This window comes from Bubalus kerabau, chromosome 1 (assembly GCF_029407905.1).
Source record: "Bubalus kerabau isolate K-KA32 ecotype Philippines breed swamp buffalo chromosome 1, PCC_UOA_SB_1v2, whole genome shotgun sequence".
In the NCBI taxonomy this organism is placed as follows: Eukaryota; Metazoa; Chordata; class Mammalia; order Artiodactyla; family Bovidae; genus Bubalus; species Bubalus kerabau.
In genome coordinates, this window is record NC_073624.1 from 179,581,803 (window position 1) to 179,600,803 (window position 19,001).

Genomic DNA, 19,001 nt, shown 5'->3' on the forward strand with positions numbered 1-19,001 from the left:
CTTCTTTTGTATTATTGTTCTCCAGGTTGTGGGTTACCCACCCGGTGGGTATAGGATTTGATTTTATCGTGATTGTGCCCCTCCTACCATCTCCTGCCATTTCTTCTTTATCTTTGGGCGTGGAGTATCTTTCTTTGGTCGATTCCAGCGTCCTCCTGTCTGTGGTTGTTCAACAGCTAGTTGTGATTTTGGTGCTTTTGCAGGAGGAGATGAGTAGAATCCTTCTACTCCTCCATCTTGAACCAGAAGCCCTGGACATGCTCCCTTTCAGTTGTAGGTCTCTTCTTGGTTGTGACTCAGAAAGGCCAAGTCCTCTTTCCGTTTGACTCCAGGTCTATCTCTTCAATTTTTCTGCCTGTTTGCTAGTTATGACCCTCTCCTCAATCTGGTTAAGTATTCATGTCAAGTATTGTTCTTCTGAAAACAGAATTTCTGTCTCTAATACCAAGTTCAACAGTGATTCCTTGCCTGCTTGCTTAGTCACTAAGATGTATCCAACTCTTTGCAACCCCATGGACTGTAGCCTTCCAGGCTCCTCTGTCCATGGATTTCCCAGGCAAGAATACTGGAATGGGTTGGCATACCCAGGGAATCTGCCTGACCCTGGGTCAAACCTGAGTCGCTTGCATCTCCTGCATTGGAAAGCAGATTCTTTACCACTCGCCACCATTCCCCAAAAAAGGACACTAATTTTGAATAAAGATTTCTCCAAAGATAAGTAAATGACAATAAGTGCATGAAAAGATGTTCAATATCATTAGTCATTAGGAAAATACAAATCAAAAACCACAAAAGGACACATCACTTCATACTCATTCACTTAAATGATTAAAGGAAATAAAGACTGACAATTACAAAAATGAAAAGTTATGGAACAATTAGAACCTTCATACATTGCTTGCTGAAATGAAATTAGTGCAACCACTTGTAGAAAACAATTTCTCAAAAGTTTTGATATGTAGGTACCAAATGACCCAGCAATTCCGCTCTTAGGTATATATCCTAAACATATGAAAATCCACACAAAAAATTACATCAGTGTTCATTGCAGCATTATTCAGAATACCCAAAGCCTGAGAATGACATAAATGTCCATCAGCTGATGAAGGCATACCAAAATGTAGCATAGCCACATAATAGAATATTATTCAGCTATGAAGAAAAACTAAAAATGAGTTTTCAGCCATAAAACCATGTTGCAACATGAATGAACCTTGAAAACATTAAGCGAAAGAATCTAGTCACAGAAGACCACATACTGTATGATTCCATTTATGTGAGTATCCTGAACAGGCAGATCCATAGTGACAGAAAGTTGATTAATTGTACTCGGGGGCGAGGATCAGGGTTGGGATGCATGGAAATGGGAATGAGGATTTCCTCATGCTATTGTGAATGCAATTTCTTTTTGAGGAGTTGAAAGTATTCTGAAGTTAGACTGTGGTGATGGTTGCACAACTCTGTGACCATCCAGAGATCACTCAACTGTACAGTTTTAATGGGTAAATTTCATTGGATGTTAAATCATATCTCAATAAAACCATAATTTTAAAAAAAAAAGTAGTGGATGAGTTTTACAGCAGATAAAAAATTAAATTGAATAATGCAAGAAAGGCTCTTAAAACTATGTTAGGTTCAGAGGACTCTCAAAAACTAACACATTTACAGACTTCCCTGCTTCAACCCTGATTATCTCAGGAACATCTACTCATTGGTCTTGTTTCTACTGAAACATGATTTCTTTGGGAATCTTCCTTAACCATTCTATTTCCTTAGACCCAAAACTGAGCATTACATTCAAAGATACATTGTCATAACCTCCCTTTTTTTATCATTAAATTGTGTATCTCCTGCCAATATGGGATTTACATGTATAGTCTCTTCACCACTTTATTGTCAGAGACAATCATAGAATCTGTCAAAAAAGAGACACACAATACTTCTTGAGTAATGAGTGAATTATATAATTATTATAGATCCCTAAGGATAAATGCATTTTTTTAATTTTTTAAGGGAGTCACTTTTTAAATATCTGTTTTTTACTTCCTTTATTATTTTTTTATATATTTTATTTTATTTTATAACTTTACAATATTGTATTGGTTTTGCCATATATCAACATGAATCTGCCACAGGTATACACATGTTCCCAATCCTGAACCCTCCTCCCTCCTCCCTCTCCATACCATCCCTCTGGGTCGTCCCATAGCACCAGCCCCAAACATCCAGTGTCATGCATCAAACCTGGACTGGCGACTCGTTCCATATATGATATTATACATGTTTTAATGCCATTCTCCCAATTCATCCCACATTTCCCTCTCCCACAGAGTCCAAAAGACGGTTCTATACATCTGTGTCTCTTTTGCTGTCTTGTATACAGGGTTATTGTTACCATCTTTCTAAATTCCATATATATGTGTTAGTATACTGTATTGGTGTTTTTCTTTCTGGCTTACTTCACTCTGTATAATAGGCTCCAGTTTCATCCACCTCATTAGAACTGATTCAAATGGATTCTTTTTAATGGCTGAGTAATACTCCATTGTGTATATGTACCACTGCTTTCTTATCCATGCATCTGCTGATGGACATCTAGGTTGCTTCCATGTCCTGGCTATTATAAACAGTGCTGCGATGAACATTGGGGTACACGTGTCTCTTTCAATTCTGGTTTCCTTGGTGTGTATGCTCAGCAGTGGGATTGCTGGGTTATAAGGCAGTTCTATTTCCAGTTTTTTAAGGAATCTCCAGACTGTTCTCCATAGTGGCTGTACTAGTTTGCATTCCCACCAACAGTGTGAGAGGATTCCCTTTTCTCCACACCCTCTCCAGCATTTATTGCTTGTAGCCTTTTGGATGGCAGCCATTCTGACTGGCATGAAATGGTACCTGATTGTGGTTTTAATTTGCATTTCTCTGATTATGAGTGATGTTGAGCATCTTTTCATGTGTTTGCTAGCCATCTGTATGTCTTCTTTGGATAAATGTCTATTTAGCTCTTTGGCCCATTTTTTGATTCGGTCATTTATTTTTCTGGAGTTGAGCTGTAGGAGTTGCTTGTATATTTTTGAGATTAGTTGTTTGTCAGTTGCTTCATTTGCTATTATTTTCTCCCATTCTGAAGGCTGTCTTTTCACCTTGCTTATAGTTTCCTTTGTTGTGCAGAAGCTTTTAAGTTGAATTAGGTCCCATTTGTTTATTTTTGCTTTTATTTCCAATATTCTGGGAGGTGGGTCATAGAGGATCCTGCTGCATTATATGTCGGAGAGTGTTTTGCCTATGTTCTCCTCTAGGAGTTGTATAGTTTCTGGGCTTACATTTAGATCTTTAATCCATTTTGAGTTTATTTTTGTGTATGGTGTTAGAAAGTGTTCTAGTTTCATTTTTTTACAAGTTAAAGATCATACACCATGGCCAAGTGGGCTTTATTCCAGGGGTGCAGGATTCTTCAATATCCACAAATCAATCAATGTAATACACCACATTAACAAATTGAAAAATAAAAACCATATGATTATCTCAATAGATGCAGAGAAAGGCTTTGACAAAATTCAACATCCATTTATGATACAAACTCTCCAGAAAACAGGAATAGAAGGAACATACCTCAACATAATAAAAGCTATATATGACAAACCCACACCAAACATTATTCTCAACGGTGAAAAATTGAAAGCATTTCCCCTAAAGTCAGAAACAAGACAAGGGTGCCCACTCTCACCATTACTATTCAACATAGTTTGGAAGTTTGGGCCACAGCAATCAGAGCAGAAAAAGAAATAAAAGAAATCCAAATTGGAAAAGAAGAAGTAAAACTCTCACTGTTTGCAGATGACATAACCCTCTACATAGAAAACCCTAAAGACTCCACCAGAAAATTACTAGAACTAATCAATGAATATAGTAAAATTTCAGGATATAAAATCAACAGACAGGAATCCCTTGCATTGCTATACACTAATAATGAGAAAATAGAAAGAGAAATTAAGGAAACAATTCCATTCACCATTGCAACGAAAAGAATAAAATACTTAGGAATATATCTATCTAAAGAAACTAAAGGCCTATATATATAAAACTATAAAACACTCGGAGAAGGCAATGGCACCCCACTCCAGTACTCTGGCCTGGAAAATCCCATGGATGGAGGAGCCTGGTGGGCCGCAGTCCATGGGATCGCTAAGAGTCGGATAAGACTCAGCGACTTCACTTTCACTTTTCACTTTCATGCATTGGAGAAGGAAATGGCAACCTACGCCAGTGTTCTTGCCTGGAGAATCCCAGGGATAGGGGAGCCTCGTGGGCTGCCGTCTATGGGGTCGCACAGAGTCGGACATGACTGAAGCGACTTAGCAGTAGCAGCAGCATAAAACACTGGTGAAAGAAATCAAAGAGGACACTAATAGATGGAGAAATATACCATGTTCATGGATTGGAAGAATCAATATTGTGAAAATGAGTATACTACCCAAAGCAATTTATAGATTCAATGCAATCCCTATCAAGTGACCAACGGTATTCTTCACAGAGCTAGAATAAATAATTTCACAATTTGTATGGAAATACAAAAAGCCTCAAATAGCCAAAGCAATCTTGAGAAAGAAGAATGGAACTGGAAGAATCAACCTGCCTGATTTCAGGCTCTACTACAAAGCCACAGTCTTCAAGACAGTATGGTACTGGCACAAAGACAGAAATATAGATCAATGGAACAAAATAGAAAGCCCAGAGATAAATCCATGCACCTAGGGACACCTTATCTTTGACAAAGGAGGCAAGAATATACAATGGATTAAAGACAATCTCTTTAACAAGTGGTGCTGGGAAAACTGGTCAACCACTTGTTAAAAAAAAAATGAAACTAAATATCTGTTTTTAATTGGAGGATAATTGCCTTGCAGTGTCTTGTTTGTTTCTGCCATAAAACAATGTGAATCACCCGTAAATATGCATATATTTCCCCTTCTTGATACTCCCTCCCACCCACCCCCATCCCATGCCTCTTGGTTGTCACAGGGCATTGGGTTGAGTTCCCTGTGTTATACAGCAACTTCCCACTAACTGTTTTACACATGGTAATGTATACGTTTCAATGCTGCTCTCTCAATTCACCCCACATTCTCCCCTCATTCTGTCCGCAAGTCTGTTCTCTATGTCTGTGTCTCTATTCCTGATCTACAAATAAATTCACCAGTACCATTTTCCTAGATTCCATATATATGCACTAATATGCAATATAAATTCATTTTTAAATTAATTTTCATTGGAATATAGTTGATTTACAGTGTTGTGTTAGTTTTTGCTATACAGCAAAGTGAATCAATTATCCATATACATATATTCAGCCCCTTTTCAGATTCTTTTGGCATATAGGTCATTACAAAGTATTGAGTACAGTACCCTGAGCTCTATAGTAGGTCCTTATTAGTTATCTGTTTTAAATATAGTAGCATGTATATGTCAATCCCAGCCACCCAATTTATTCCCCCCTTTCCCCCTTGGTAACTATAAGCTTGTTTTCTACATCTGCGACTTTATTTCTGTTTTGTAAATAGGCTCATTTATATACTTTTTTTAAGATACTGCATATAAGCAATATCATATATTTGTCTTTCTCTATCTGACTTACTTCACTCAGTATGACAATCTCTAGGTCCATTCATGTAACTGCAGATGGCATTATTTAGTTCTTTCTGACTAATATTCCATTGTAAATATGTACCACATCTTCTTGATCACAAATGCATTTTTTATTCTCTCCCTTCTCAGCTGCTGGCTCCACTCAGAAAAAGGATTTAAATGGGGTTTCCTTGGACCAGTCTGTGCCATCTTCTCTGTGAGTGATGACATCAAAGCATCTTTAATACTCAGCTAAGCATCATTTAAAGAGAACTAAAAGTGGGGGGCATGGGTTGGTGACAGAGGTGACAAGAACAGGAGTGTTCCTGGGTTATCATGGGTTTGGTTGCATTTTCTAAGACCATTCTTAAAACTTAACTCACTAATATGGTTAAAAATAGAAACTACCTACGTGTGGAAATGATGTTGGACAGGCTGGACAAGGGACTGAAATTGTACTCAAAAAATCTTTTCTGGTTTCCTGAAGGTCAATTTAGCCTTCTTTCTGATGACCCTTTGGATTTTGAAAAGCAAACTCTGTTCCCTCAATAGTGAGGTGTCCACCCTCCAGAACACGAGGTAAGATGGAGAAGAGACTGACAGCCCTGCAGATGTGTGGTTGCAAAAGTGAAGGCATGTGCCTGAACAGTTCCTTGTGTCCATTCTCAGGTTTTCTAAAGAAAGCCAGAGTAAAATGAATGGAGGTGTCCTAAGGCAGCAAGTTCAGACCACTGGTGTTCTCTATCCATCTCTAATTCCAGTTTGTGACCTTGTGACTCCCTCAGCAACATTCTCTGGACTTTGTCAGCAGTCCTATGACAAATGTGCAGAGAACAATTATGTTCCCATGAAGCACTTAGACGAATATGTGACCACTTCCACAGTCTAGTACACTTTCACACCCCACATTTCAAGCTCGTTCTCACCTCTCTCCCACTCCTCTTCCTGGTAAAAATCCCAGTGAACATTAAATCTTCTAAGAGGTTTAGGCAGACCTTTGTTCCAGGAACTCTTGTGCATATCTGAGGCTCTTTCTTTTGCACTTCTACCATTATCTTTTCTAAATTATGCATCTTACTGTTTTGTTGTATTAGTCATTTGAGTAGATCATGAGCTTTATGAAAATAGATATCTCGCCTTTGTGATGTTTAATGCCCAGGACCCAACACAGAGTGTGATGCATGGTACTTCCTCAGGAACATTGGTTGAATGAAATTAGGTATCTCCACAGACGATCATAAAGATTTTGCAACTTATGAAGTTTCGCTTCCCTTTCCATCCAAATCAAAATGTCATTCTAGACCTCAGTGGCATTTCTATTGTGGAGCATCATTGACAGCAAAGAATAAAACCAATCACAACCCAGTCTGAGAAGTCATTACCAACAGGGAAAGGAAGGAGCATGCATGAGTGAAGATGAGAATGGCTCTGGTTGTATCAGGAACTTACTTTCTCCTCCTACTCAGGATGCTGACATTTAAAGCCACAGCTCAGCTCTTCATCTTGGGATGCACGTGGTTTCTGGGAATCCTGCAGGTGGGACCGGCTGCCCGCGTCATGGCCTACCTCTTCACCATCATCAACAGCCTGCAGGGCGTCTTCATCTTCCTGGTGTACTGCCTTCTCAGCCAGCAGGTACCACTGTCTTGACTCCCTCTCAGGACTCATCCCATCCTCACTCCACTCAGGTGAGCTGACTCAGAGCATGCTTTGCAGGTCCGTGAGCAATACAGGAAGTGGTTGAAAAGAATCAGGAAAACCAAAGCCGAGTCTGAGAACTACACACTCTCCAGCAGGACCATGTCTGATGGTTGCAAACACAGTGAGGTAAGATCATGCACTGCCCCCAGAGCACTTCACTAACCAATTAATTGATCCGCACATGCCTAGCACACTGGACAACTGCATATGAGCTGTTGCTGTCTTAGGATGGCTTACCCTTTGTTTACTGTTTGACTCATTCTCAAGTGGCATTGGTGGTAAAGAATCTGCCTGTCAATGCAGGAGATGCCAGATACCTGGGTTTGAACCCTGAGTCAGGAAGATCCCCTAGGTAGAAAATGGCAATGAACTCCAGTATTCTTGCCTGGAAAATTCCATGCACAAAAGAGCCTGGCAGGTACAGTCCATTGGGTTGCACACATTCGGACACTACTGAGCATGCACACGTGTGCACACACACACACACTAACCATTAGCAGTGGTCTCAGTTTGTTTACAAAATGTATTTCACTTGTATTCCTTTGGGGAACTGTGTCCATCTTGACTCATATCAGTATTCTTATTGAAAACTTACTATGTGCCGTGCATGGTCAACTAAATAAGCAACTATCAATGATCTGAAATGGTGATGTACATTCTATTCAGAGTCACATTATCTTACCATTTTGCTGTACACCTGTCTCTGTGTAACACTCAGCAGCACCCCTCAAAAATGCAGAAAATGGGGGGAGATTATGTACTTATCTGTGCACCAAAGAGAAAGGTTTTGGCTGGAATTTTAGACTTTCTTAACAAGACTGCCTGATATTGGGGCACTCTCTGTGCTATGCTGTGCTGTGCTGTGCTGTGCTGTGCTGTGCTCCGTCGCTTCAGTCGTGTCTGATTCCGTGCTTTCCTATGGACTGTAGCACACCAGGGTCCTCTGTCCATGGGATTCTCCAGCAAGAATACTGGAGTGGGTTGTCATGCACTCCTCCAGGGGATCTTCCCAATCCAGGGATCAAATGCAGGTCTCCTGCACTGCAGACAGATTCTTTACCCCTGAGACACTGGAAAAGCCCCTTGGTTCCCTCTACCCACCACAAAACCGAAAAAGATAAGCAGTAGTGACACAATAATTCATGACAGTGATGACCAAGAAACAACACTTACTGGTTTAGGCTTACAAACTTATTTTCCTTATATTTTCTGACCTCTTCCATCTTCTATTTAATGCCTTCAATCTTCCATCTCACTGAAAGGAAACTACTATTTGCCTGGAAGCCCTTCTGCATTTCTTACATTACGGGTCCCCCCAACTTCCATAAGCACTGATTCCACCATTGAATCTTCTACCACTTTGCCCTTTCTCAACAAATGTTCTCAGCACTTATTTCACAAAGAAAATCAACCTTGTCATGATGATACTTTGCGAACTCTATGCCATAAAAAATATCAGTGTGCATCCTCTTGTATCATTGAGACAATGAACCTTCTCGTCTCTGAAGACAATTATTCCACCTATGCTTTGAATACCATTATTAATGCTTATCAATTTCCCTTATATTCTTTTTCACACATATTCTCTCATTCTCTCTTCCCCTTACCCTTCTTCCCTCACTCTTTCCTCTCATTTTCAACAGTATTTTCCCCATAGCCGCGGATACATGTTTGGTTCTCTTCTGTCTTACAAATATGTACTACTTGGCCATCTTCTAGCTACCAGCCAAGAGTTGACATTTCTGTCTTTATTTCCCTGCCTTAAACTCATGCCTTCAGCCTACCGGGGTCCAGCCCTGGTTGGATCCAAGGATTCCCTCGGGAGGACAGCATTGGCGAAAGAATAGCAAAAGGGGAGAGACAAAGGCTTGATCTAACTGGTTTACCCAGAAAGCCAATAAAACCTGTGACATCAGGTTTGCACTGACCACGGAGGCCACAGGCGCCCTCTCAAATCGTGGAAAGTGCCCACCTTAGGCACCTTCTCGAGTGGGTCTTAGAAGCCTGGGCAAATAAATGGTCTCAGAGGGGCCCCATGCTCCAAATTAGTCATCCTGAAGGAAGAACAGAGAAGAAAACGAGAAAAAAGGACACAAGAAAGAACGACACAGGGAGACCAAGCCTGATGAGCAAGGCCCACAACTTTATTTTCCAAAGTAGCTTTTATACCTTAAGTTGTGCATAGAGGATAATAGGGGGTAGAGAGTCATACAAGGTCAGCAGTCCTTGACCCTTATCGAAGCCAGGCTTTCTTTCTGCAAACTTATCATATGGCTTTAGGTGATTTACATCATCTTCTGGCCAGGAGGCCTGTTAACATTTTATGACCCTTTCTTCTGAATAATGGTTAGTCAATCAGAAAACTTATTTTCTCTAAAAGTGATTATTCTAAAGTCAAGCGCCACCCTCCGAAAGCATTAAAATTGCATTCCTATAAGGCAAAAGTGTGGTGGGCTATAACAATAAAAGAATTAACTCAAGGGTCCAAGGTTATTAACACCAAGGTTACTACTTATTTTCCCTATATACCAACTATATCAATTAATATACTCCCAAGGACACAATACAGGGGATGTGGAAACTTGGCAGCAAGTATTGGCTCAACAATAAAACACTCCACCAGTGCTATTCTAATAATTTCTTAACTCTCCGAGAAGCTCGGCATTGTTAGAATATCTTAAGCTTCCCGTGCCTCTCGTGGTTGGGAGGCTGTGAACAATCAATTGTGTAGCTGCAGGAATCTGAACAAACCTGTCAGGCAAGCTAAAAAGTCATCAGAGGGGTTTGAATTGGAACACACCTATTATACCTTGGAGACATATTAGCTAGAGCTCTAAGTTGATTTTCTTCAGAGAAAGGTGGTCGGGGATAGCCCCCACGTTAATGTCAGAAAAGTTGGTGAAAGTCGTGAAATAGTAAAATAGACAGATTTTGGTTTTGGGGTAGATGCTCGGGCAGGTCCAGGCGGCCTCTCGAGTCCTGATTCGCCTTTGCATGTCAGGTCCTCTCCGCATGACCTTGGGCACAAGTTTGGATCCTGAAAGTTACTCTCAACAGCTATCTTATTACCATCACAACATACCACCTTTGATCTTTTTGTTCTTATCTTTTCAATATGTCCACAATCTCTCCTGCTATCTCAACTTCCATCACCTCCTCCTTAGCCAGGCTCCCAGCTTGCCTAAACACCTGTTATGCTCACCTCACTGATTATTCTTTCCATCCTTGTCACCTCCCAATACATCCTTTACCCAGAAATCAGAAAGATCTTTTCAAAACACAAATAAAATCATTGCACTCTTTGGTAAAAACATTACATATAGGGTCAAAACCAAGAGCCATACATCAGTGAGAATTTGTTTGATTCATCTCCTGCTTTCCTCTCCAGCTTCATATACCATGTACTCACCATTATTCCGGCCACATCAAATTTCTTTCAATTTTGAAAATTCAATGTGCCTCTTTGGGACAGAGGCTTTGCACATATTCCTTCTCTTTAAAACACTCTATTTTATTCCTTGACTCAAAACTATGTACTCCTTCAGACATATCTCTATATGTCGATTCCTCCATGAAGCCTGTACCTGCTCAGGTTAGATCAGATTCTTCCATGTTTCTCTCCAATAGCCCCTAGAGAGTTTTGTCCGCGTCACTTTGCTCTTGATTTTCTGTATTTGATTAATATCTGTCTCCTTCTAGATTTACCATCTGCAGGCACCATTTGCTTTTCCTGTCTGTTATATCTTCACTATTTCACACAGTGCCAGACATGTAGAACACTCAATGCATAACTGCTACATGATTGGTTAAATTAATGAGTGAATAATCTGCACCTGAAAGAAGGGACAGAAACTGTCTTATTCATCAATCTCTCTCTCCAGTGTTTAACAATTTCCAAATGATCAGAAATTACTTACTAAACAAAAATGAATGAATGAATAACTGATCATTAAGGGGGTAAAATATCAGACAAAATTATTGATTATTTTATGGTGCCTCTTTCCTTTAGAAATACCAAAGTAATTCTCTCTCCTACTACATTTTTTTTTATTATTAACCATACTGTCTACCAATTAAACCCAAGTATTTCCTTATGATCCTAGAGCATTGTGTAGATCCTAGTTCCCAGAATGAAACAAATCTAGAATGAAATATTAGCTCAACCAAGTGTTTGCTCTGTGAGCTAGGTCAAATTGCTTTTCAAATTGTTTCAAAATTGTGAAACATTTTCAACTCTCAGTTGCCTCATTTGTCTCCTCCCTCCAAATTAAGACCATTTTCTTAGATTAACTCAATCAGGACTAACCACATGCTTCCCTTTGCAGACTCTAAGTGGGTCAAGTCTTGGTGGGAGGGGCTGAACATCCTCCTCACACTAAATTCTGATTCAGCCAAGGTTGCAGAGTGTAACCTAGCCTGAGTTAATGTGGCTTCCCTCATACAATTGATGCTGTCCACATGGGGAGGACCCCACAGATCTAAGAGAGTCAATGACTTGCTCTACCGCAGCCCTGTCCCACTCATGGATTACACTCATTCAGAGAGAATAGAACAAATAACTCCTGAGTCTCTGCTTAAGGGAATGCTAACGGTGTGTGACTCTCCATGCTCTTGAGTCAACTCAGCCTCAGCAAGGGCATAACCCTGTCCCTGGGAGACACAGAACAGAATCTGAGCTTCCCTCACTTTAGAATCCAAGAAGACTTGCACTTCCATAGTGTAGTTTCCTACCGTTGCTGTAACAGGTTACCACACACTTGCTGCTAAAAACAAACCAATTTATCCTACAGATCTAGAAGTCAAAAGTTCAAAATGGATCTTATGGGACTAAAATCAAAATGTCTGTATCCCTTATGGAGACTTTAGGGAAATACACATTTCTTCACCTTTTTTTAACTTCTTGGTGCTGCCTGCATTCCATGGTGCAGTGGCCTCGTAATTCACTCAATCTTCAAAGTCTGTTTAGTGTAGCTTTTCAGGTCAATCAGCTCACCTCTATCCTCCTCCTTCTTCCCCTTCTTCTTTTCCTCCTCTTTCATCTCTCTCTGTCTCTCTCTTCCTCACCTCCATCATTATATCTTTTCCCGTGTCTTACACTCTTACTTCCCTCTCTCCTTTATGAAGACCCAGATCATTACATTGGCTCATCAGGGTAATCCAGGATAAATTTTCCACCTCAAGATCATAAAAATTCATTTTTCCATGTAAGCTCATATATTTGCAGCTTCCAGAGTTAAGATGTTGACATCTTTGTGGGATCATTATTCTGCTAGCACATCTATTGTACGTGGGTTAGATTTATAGTTCAGTTCAGTTGTTCAGTCATGTCCAGCTCTTTGCAGCCCCATGGACTGCAGCACACCAGGCCTCCCTGTCCATCACCAACTCCTGGAGTTTACTCAAACTCATCTCCATTGAGTCAGTGATGCCATCCCACCATCTCATCCTCTGTCGTCCCCTTCTCCTCCTGCCTTCAATCTTTCCCAGCATCAGGGTCTTTTCCAATGAGTCAGCTCCTCGCATCAGGTGGCCAAAGTACTGGAGTTTTGGCTTCAACATCAGTCCCTCAGATGAACACTTAGGACTGATCTCCTTTAGGATGGACTAGTTGGATCTCCTTGCTGTCCAAGGGACTCTCAAGAGTCTTCTCCAACACCACAGTTCAAAAGCATCAATTCTTTGGCGCTCAGCTTTCTTTATAGTCCAACTCTCACATGCATACATGACTACTGCAAAAACCATAGCTTTGACTAGACGGACCTTTGTTGGCAAAGTAATATCTCTGCTTATTAATATGCTGTCTAGGTTAGTTGTAACTTTCCTTCCAAGGAGTAAGCATCTTTTAATCTCATGATTTATAGTAGAAATACTGAAATCTTCATATTATATATATATGAATAAATATTTGCCACTGTCCCCTACTTCCTGCAGAGATGATATACATAGTGAAGAAACGAAATATACTTTCTCTATAAAGAAACACAGTAATGGCATCAGATAGTCATTGAAGGATTCTAAACTTCAAGTAATCTAGTCAGCTATTTCTACTATCTATGGGCAAAGGACCAAACAAATCCATGGCTTAATGAAATTACATCTTCTACTTTCTCCTAAAATTTGGTGTCTCTTGTGCTTAAAAGTGGAGAAGGCAATGGCAACCCACTCCAGTACTCTTGCCTGGAAAATCCCATGGATGGAGGGGCCTGGTGGGCTGCAGTCCATGGAGTCGCTAGGAGTCAGACTCGACTGAGCAACTTCACTTTATTTTTTCACTTTCATGCATTGGAGAAGGAAATGGCAACCCACTCCAGTGTTCTTGCCTGGAGAATCCCAGGGATAGGGGAGCCTGATGGGCTGCCGTCTATGGGGTCGCACAGAGTCGGACATGACTGAAGCGACTTAGCAGTAGCAGCAGTGCTTAAAAGATAGGGATATCTTTCTTTCATCCTGGAATTTTCTTCTATGGCTTCCTGTCATCTTGTTCAAGAAAAACAAAATTTATCTGTGTTCCATTGTGCATAATTTCCTGGAGCACAATATTTGAAACCTTCTTGAGTGAAGTTGCCCATCCCAAACACCAGAATTTTCCCTGAGCTCTCTATAGACCTAGGAATAAATAACTCATACTGGGGATGGTAAGGATTGTCCAAAAGGACTTCAGTGATTTTTCCTTTACATCTCAGGCAATTAACAACAGATAACATTTCTAGACTTATCAATTTTCAAACTGCCATTTTATGACTCCATGAAGAAAACATTTCCTAAACTCTGATTAGAGGAATCAAGACATACAATTAGAAACAGATAGATTTTTTTTTGAAGGACATTTAACTGTTGTTATATTCTATAACTTCAGGGTTAGGAAACGTAAGGAGATGGGACTTCTGAGAAAGACCAGGCTCAACCAAATTTCATCCAGTCTGATAGGTATTTTGATCTTATCCTGACAAGTCCATCTGACAAGGAGATTTTTTTTAACTAAAGAATTCTAAAATTTCTTTTCTTTTTTTCAAAGAAAATATTTATCTTTCTATGGTCTCATGTATCATTTCTAAAATATTACCTTTCCAAGTTACTTTAAAAGATCTTTGATTTTTCACAGAGCTAGGACAAATAATTTCACAATTTGTATGGAAACATAACAAACTTTGAGTAGCCAAAATAATCTTGAGAAAAAAGAATGGAACTGGAGGAATCAACCTTCCTGACTTCAGACTATGCTATAAAGCTACAGTCATCAACACAGTATGGTACTGGCACAAAGACATAAATATAGATCAATGGAATAAAATAGAAAGCCCAGAGATAAATCCATTCACCTATGGACACCTTATCTTTGACTAAGGGGGAAAAAATATATAATGGAGAAAAGACAATCTCTTTAACAAGTGGTGTTGGGAAAACTGGCTGACCACCCATACAAGAATGAAACTAGAGCACTTTCTAACACTGTGCACAAAAATAAACTCAAAATGGATTAAAGATCTAAACATAAGACCAGAAACTATAAAACTCTTAGAAGAAAACAATGGTAGAACAGTCTCTCACATAAATCACAGCAGGATCCTCTATGACCCACCTCCCAGAGTAAAGGAAATAAAAACAAAATAAACAAATTGGGCTTAATTAAACTTAAAAGCTTTCGCACAATGAAGGAAACTATAAACAAGGTGAAAAGGCAGCCTTCAGAATGGGAGAAAATAATAGCAAATGAAGCAACTGACAACAAAGTATTAAACTCCAAAATATACAAACAGCTCATGCAGCTCAATACCAGAAAAACAAATGACCCAATCGAAAACTGAGCCAAAGAACTAAACAGACATTTCTCCAAAGAAGACCTATAGATGGTTAACAAACACAGGAAAAGATACTCAACATTGCTCATTATCAGAAAATGATAATCAAAACCTCAATGAGATACCATCTCACACCTTTCAGCATGGCTGCCATCAAAAAGTTTACAAACAGTAAGTGCTGGAGAGGGTGTGGAGAAAAGGGAACCCTCTTATATTGTTGGTGGAAATGCAAACTAGTATGGCCACTGTTCTCTATGGAGAACAGTGTGGAGATTCCTTAAAAAGCTGGAAATAGAACTGCCATATGACCCAGCAATCCCACTGCTGGGCATACACACCAAAGAAACCAGAATTGAAAGAAACACGTGTACCCCAGTATTCATTGCTGCACTGTTTACAATAGCTAGGGCATGGAAATAACCTAGATGTCCATTGGCAGATGAATGGATAAGGAAGTTGTGGTACATATACTGAATGGAAAATTACTCAGCTATAAAAAAGAATGCATCTGTGTCAGTTCTAATGAGGGTGATGAAGCTGGGGCCTATTATATAGAGTGAAATAAGTCAGAAAGAGAAACACCAATATAGGATATTAATGCATATATATAGAATGTAGCGGAGAAGGCAATGGCACCCCACTCCAGTACTCTTGCCTGGAAAATCCCATGGACAGAGGAGCCTGGTAGGCTGTAGTCCATGGGGTCGCTAAGAGTCGGACACGACCGAGTGACTTCACTTTCACTTTTCACTTTCATGCATTGGAGAAGGAAATGGCAACCCACTCCAGTGTTCTTGCCTGGAAAATCCCAGGGATGGGGGAGCCTGGTAGGCTACCGTCTATGGGGTCACACAGAGTCGGACACAACTGAAGTGACTTAGCATAGCATAGCAGCATAGCATAGAATGTAAAAAGATGGTAATGATGACCCTATTTGCAAGACAGCTAAAGAGAGGCAGAGGTAAAGAACAGACTTTTGGACTATGTGAGAGAAGGTGAAAGTGGGATGATTTGAGAGACTAGCATTGAAACATGTATATTACATATGTAAAACAGATAACCAGTACAAGTCTGATGCATGAAACAGGGCACTCAGAACCAGTGCTCTGGGACAACCCAGAGGGATGCGGAAGGGAGAGAGATGAGAGTGGGGTTCAGGATGGGGGGGACCTATGTACACCCATGGCTGATTCATGTTAATGTATGGCAAAAGCCACCCCAATACTGTAAAGTAATTAGCCTCCAATTAAAATGAATTAATTAATTTTAAAAAGATCTTTGGAGGGATTCCCTGGCAGTCCGGTGGTTAAGACTTGGCACTTTCACTGCTCTGCACCCAGCTTCAGTCCCTGCTCAGGAAATTAAGATCCCTCAAGCTGTGCAGAGTGGCAGAAAAAAAATCATTTGAACTGTATCTTCTTATTGCATGGAAAACCTGAAGTGTTATTCTTTGAGCCATTAAGTGAGAACAAAAGATACTTAGTTGTGTGTGTTTCAAGAAATTCATCATGTCATCAGTGTGAAAGAAGTCATGGTGGTGGACTTATTGGTTACTCAATTCCTGCAAATCTGGAATTATATTGTGTCCCAAGGACTGATGTTGAAGCTGAAACTCCAATACTTTGGCCACCTGATGCGAAGAGCTGACTCATTTGAAAAGACCCTGATTCTGGGAAAGATTGAGAGCAGGAGAAGAAGGGGACGACAGAGGATAAGATAGTTGGATGGCATCACCAACTCAATGGACATGGGTTTAGGTGGACTCTGGGAGTTGGTGATGGACAAGGAAGCCTGGCGTACTGCAGTTCATGAGGTCACAAAGAGTCGGACATGACTGAGCAACTGAACTGAACTGAACAGTGCATTCAAAAAAACTGTAAACACCTAAGATAAATCATAATGGAAAATAATATAAAAAGAATGTATATATGTGCATAACTGAGTCACCTTGCTGTATCTAATTATTAGAGAAACCTTGCCCCACTAAGAGCAGCCTCTTGTGGCCACTAACCAAGAAGCAAAAGTAAAGTTTAAAAGGAATTGCAGGTTATGATGGAGCTACAAAGAAAGTCCATCTAAAAGAGGGGTCATCTTGGGCACTCCCAGATGTCAATCTTCTCCTTGTCCTGCAGGTCCTATAGTGGTAGGGCTTATCTCCACACCTGGAATGGGAAAGTTGCTGGATAAAGTCCCCCTGGTCCTGGATACTGAGGAACAGGCAGTTGCACATGAGACACATGGGTTTGCTGTGGGAAGTCTCCCTCATACTGATCTCAGATGGCATATCCACCTTTGTCAGCAACAATAACACCCAGAACCTCAGCTCCCCTGTCACCTTGGTCTTCCAACATGTGAGTCCTGCTGGGATGGAGCTGTGGATGTGGAAGAGTCCTGAGTCCTGGGCAGAGCCTTGGGTTTCAGGGGGCTCCCCCACAAGTGCATCATATCCCCAGGAAAGCCCAGCATAAGCTAGCTTTGGGTCAGCATTTCTGAGCAATAGACCCACCAGCTCACACCTACTTCCTGTCCCTATAGTCAGTGATCCTTGGGCCAAAGAAGAAGGCATACTGCATCTTCTGGGAGTGTGGCCAGAATGTAAGTGGTCACCAGACCACCAGAGGCTGCAAGATGGTGGGAACCATCTGCCAGTGCACCCAACTCAGCAGCTTTGCTGTCCTCATGGCCCACTATGATGTGCAGAGGAGAACCCTCAGAGTGGCTACATTCAATGTGTGCTGCTGGGTAACAAATTCCCACCCATGTAAAACAAGAAAAAAATTAAATCTTGCATGGTACAACTGGGGTGGCTGCTCAGATTTTTACAATGCTGAAATCATTCTGTCCACCTGGACTGCATTCTTATTGAGGCTCAGAGTCCTCATCCAACCCTCTGACTTCTGGCAAGGTTCAGTTCCTTGTGGTTGTCAGACTGAGGTCTCATTGTCTTCCTATCTGTCAGCAAGGGAGCTGGTATAGCTCTCAGGGCCTATATGTGTTCCTTCTCAGGTGGCCTCTCCTGGAACCTCTCACAGTGTCTCTATCTGGAGGCCACCAGGAGAAGCTCCCTTACATGAAAACTCTCTAAACTTTGAATGTTTTCTCCAAAAAAAAAAGAAAGCTCAGTTTGTGTTTTTGCTTTTTTTTTGTAGAGGAAGTTCTTTTTTTGTTTGTTTGTTTGTTTTTTCTCAAACTGGAGGATAATTGCTTTACAATGTTGTTTTGGTTTCAGTGATAAAACAATGTGAATTAGCCATGGTGGTTTAGTCTCTAAGTCATCTCCAACTCTTGCAACCCAATAGGCTGTAGCCCCCCAGACTGCTTTTCCATGGACTTTCCCAGGAAAGAATACTGCAGTGGGTAGCCATTCTCTTCTCCATGGGATCTTCCCAACCCAGGGATGAAACCTGTGTCTCATGTCTCCTGTGTTCTTTACTGCATTCTTTATCACCACCTTGGAAGCCCACCCAGATTCGCATTTGACTTCAAATCTGGAAGTGGTTATGTATACCACAGGGGACAGTGATATGGTTGTCAGTAGAATTCTCAATACCATGAGAGTCTTCTGGAATTGAGTGCACAGAGGCTGTAGAAAGAAAGATTTGATGATGGCAGAGGTCAGAGGGGACCAGAGGAACCAGTGAGTACAGGTGAGTCAGGAGAAATCTTTGCCTCTTCACCTGACCAAATGAGCTGCTTACTTTCTCTGGTTCATCAAAACCAACACTCTCTGGCAACCTGAAACAATGGGGAATTTACTGAAATAAAAGTGGCACTGAAATGAAAGTAAGCATGAAACGACTGTAGCACAAAATTCTTAAGAATCACAGGAGCCCCCAGAAGTTTGAACAACAATCCAAGGCCATGTTTCCTACAGCCATG

At 40.7% G+C, this 19,001-nt stretch overlaps 1 protein-coding gene across 1 annotated transcript in view; it reads left to right on the top strand.

Annotated features, from left to right (window-relative positions):
* LOC129621824 (adhesion G protein-coupled receptor E2-like) overlaps window positions 1-19,001 on the top strand; it is a 95,111-nt gene that overhangs the window by 46,704 nt on the left and 29,406 nt on the right. The window contains exons 16-20 of the mRNA XM_055538751.1: window positions 5,773-5,839; window positions 6,110-6,201; window positions 7,089-7,257; window positions 7,339-7,449; window positions 17,658-17,864. Of these exons, the coding sequence (XP_055394726.1) occupies window positions 5,773-5,839; window positions 6,110-6,201; window positions 7,089-7,257; window positions 7,339-7,449; window positions 17,658-17,864 (646 nt within the window). The remainder of the gene's footprint in view (window positions 1-5,772; window positions 5,840-6,109; window positions 6,202-7,088; window positions 7,258-7,338; window positions 7,450-17,657; window positions 17,865-19,001) is intronic.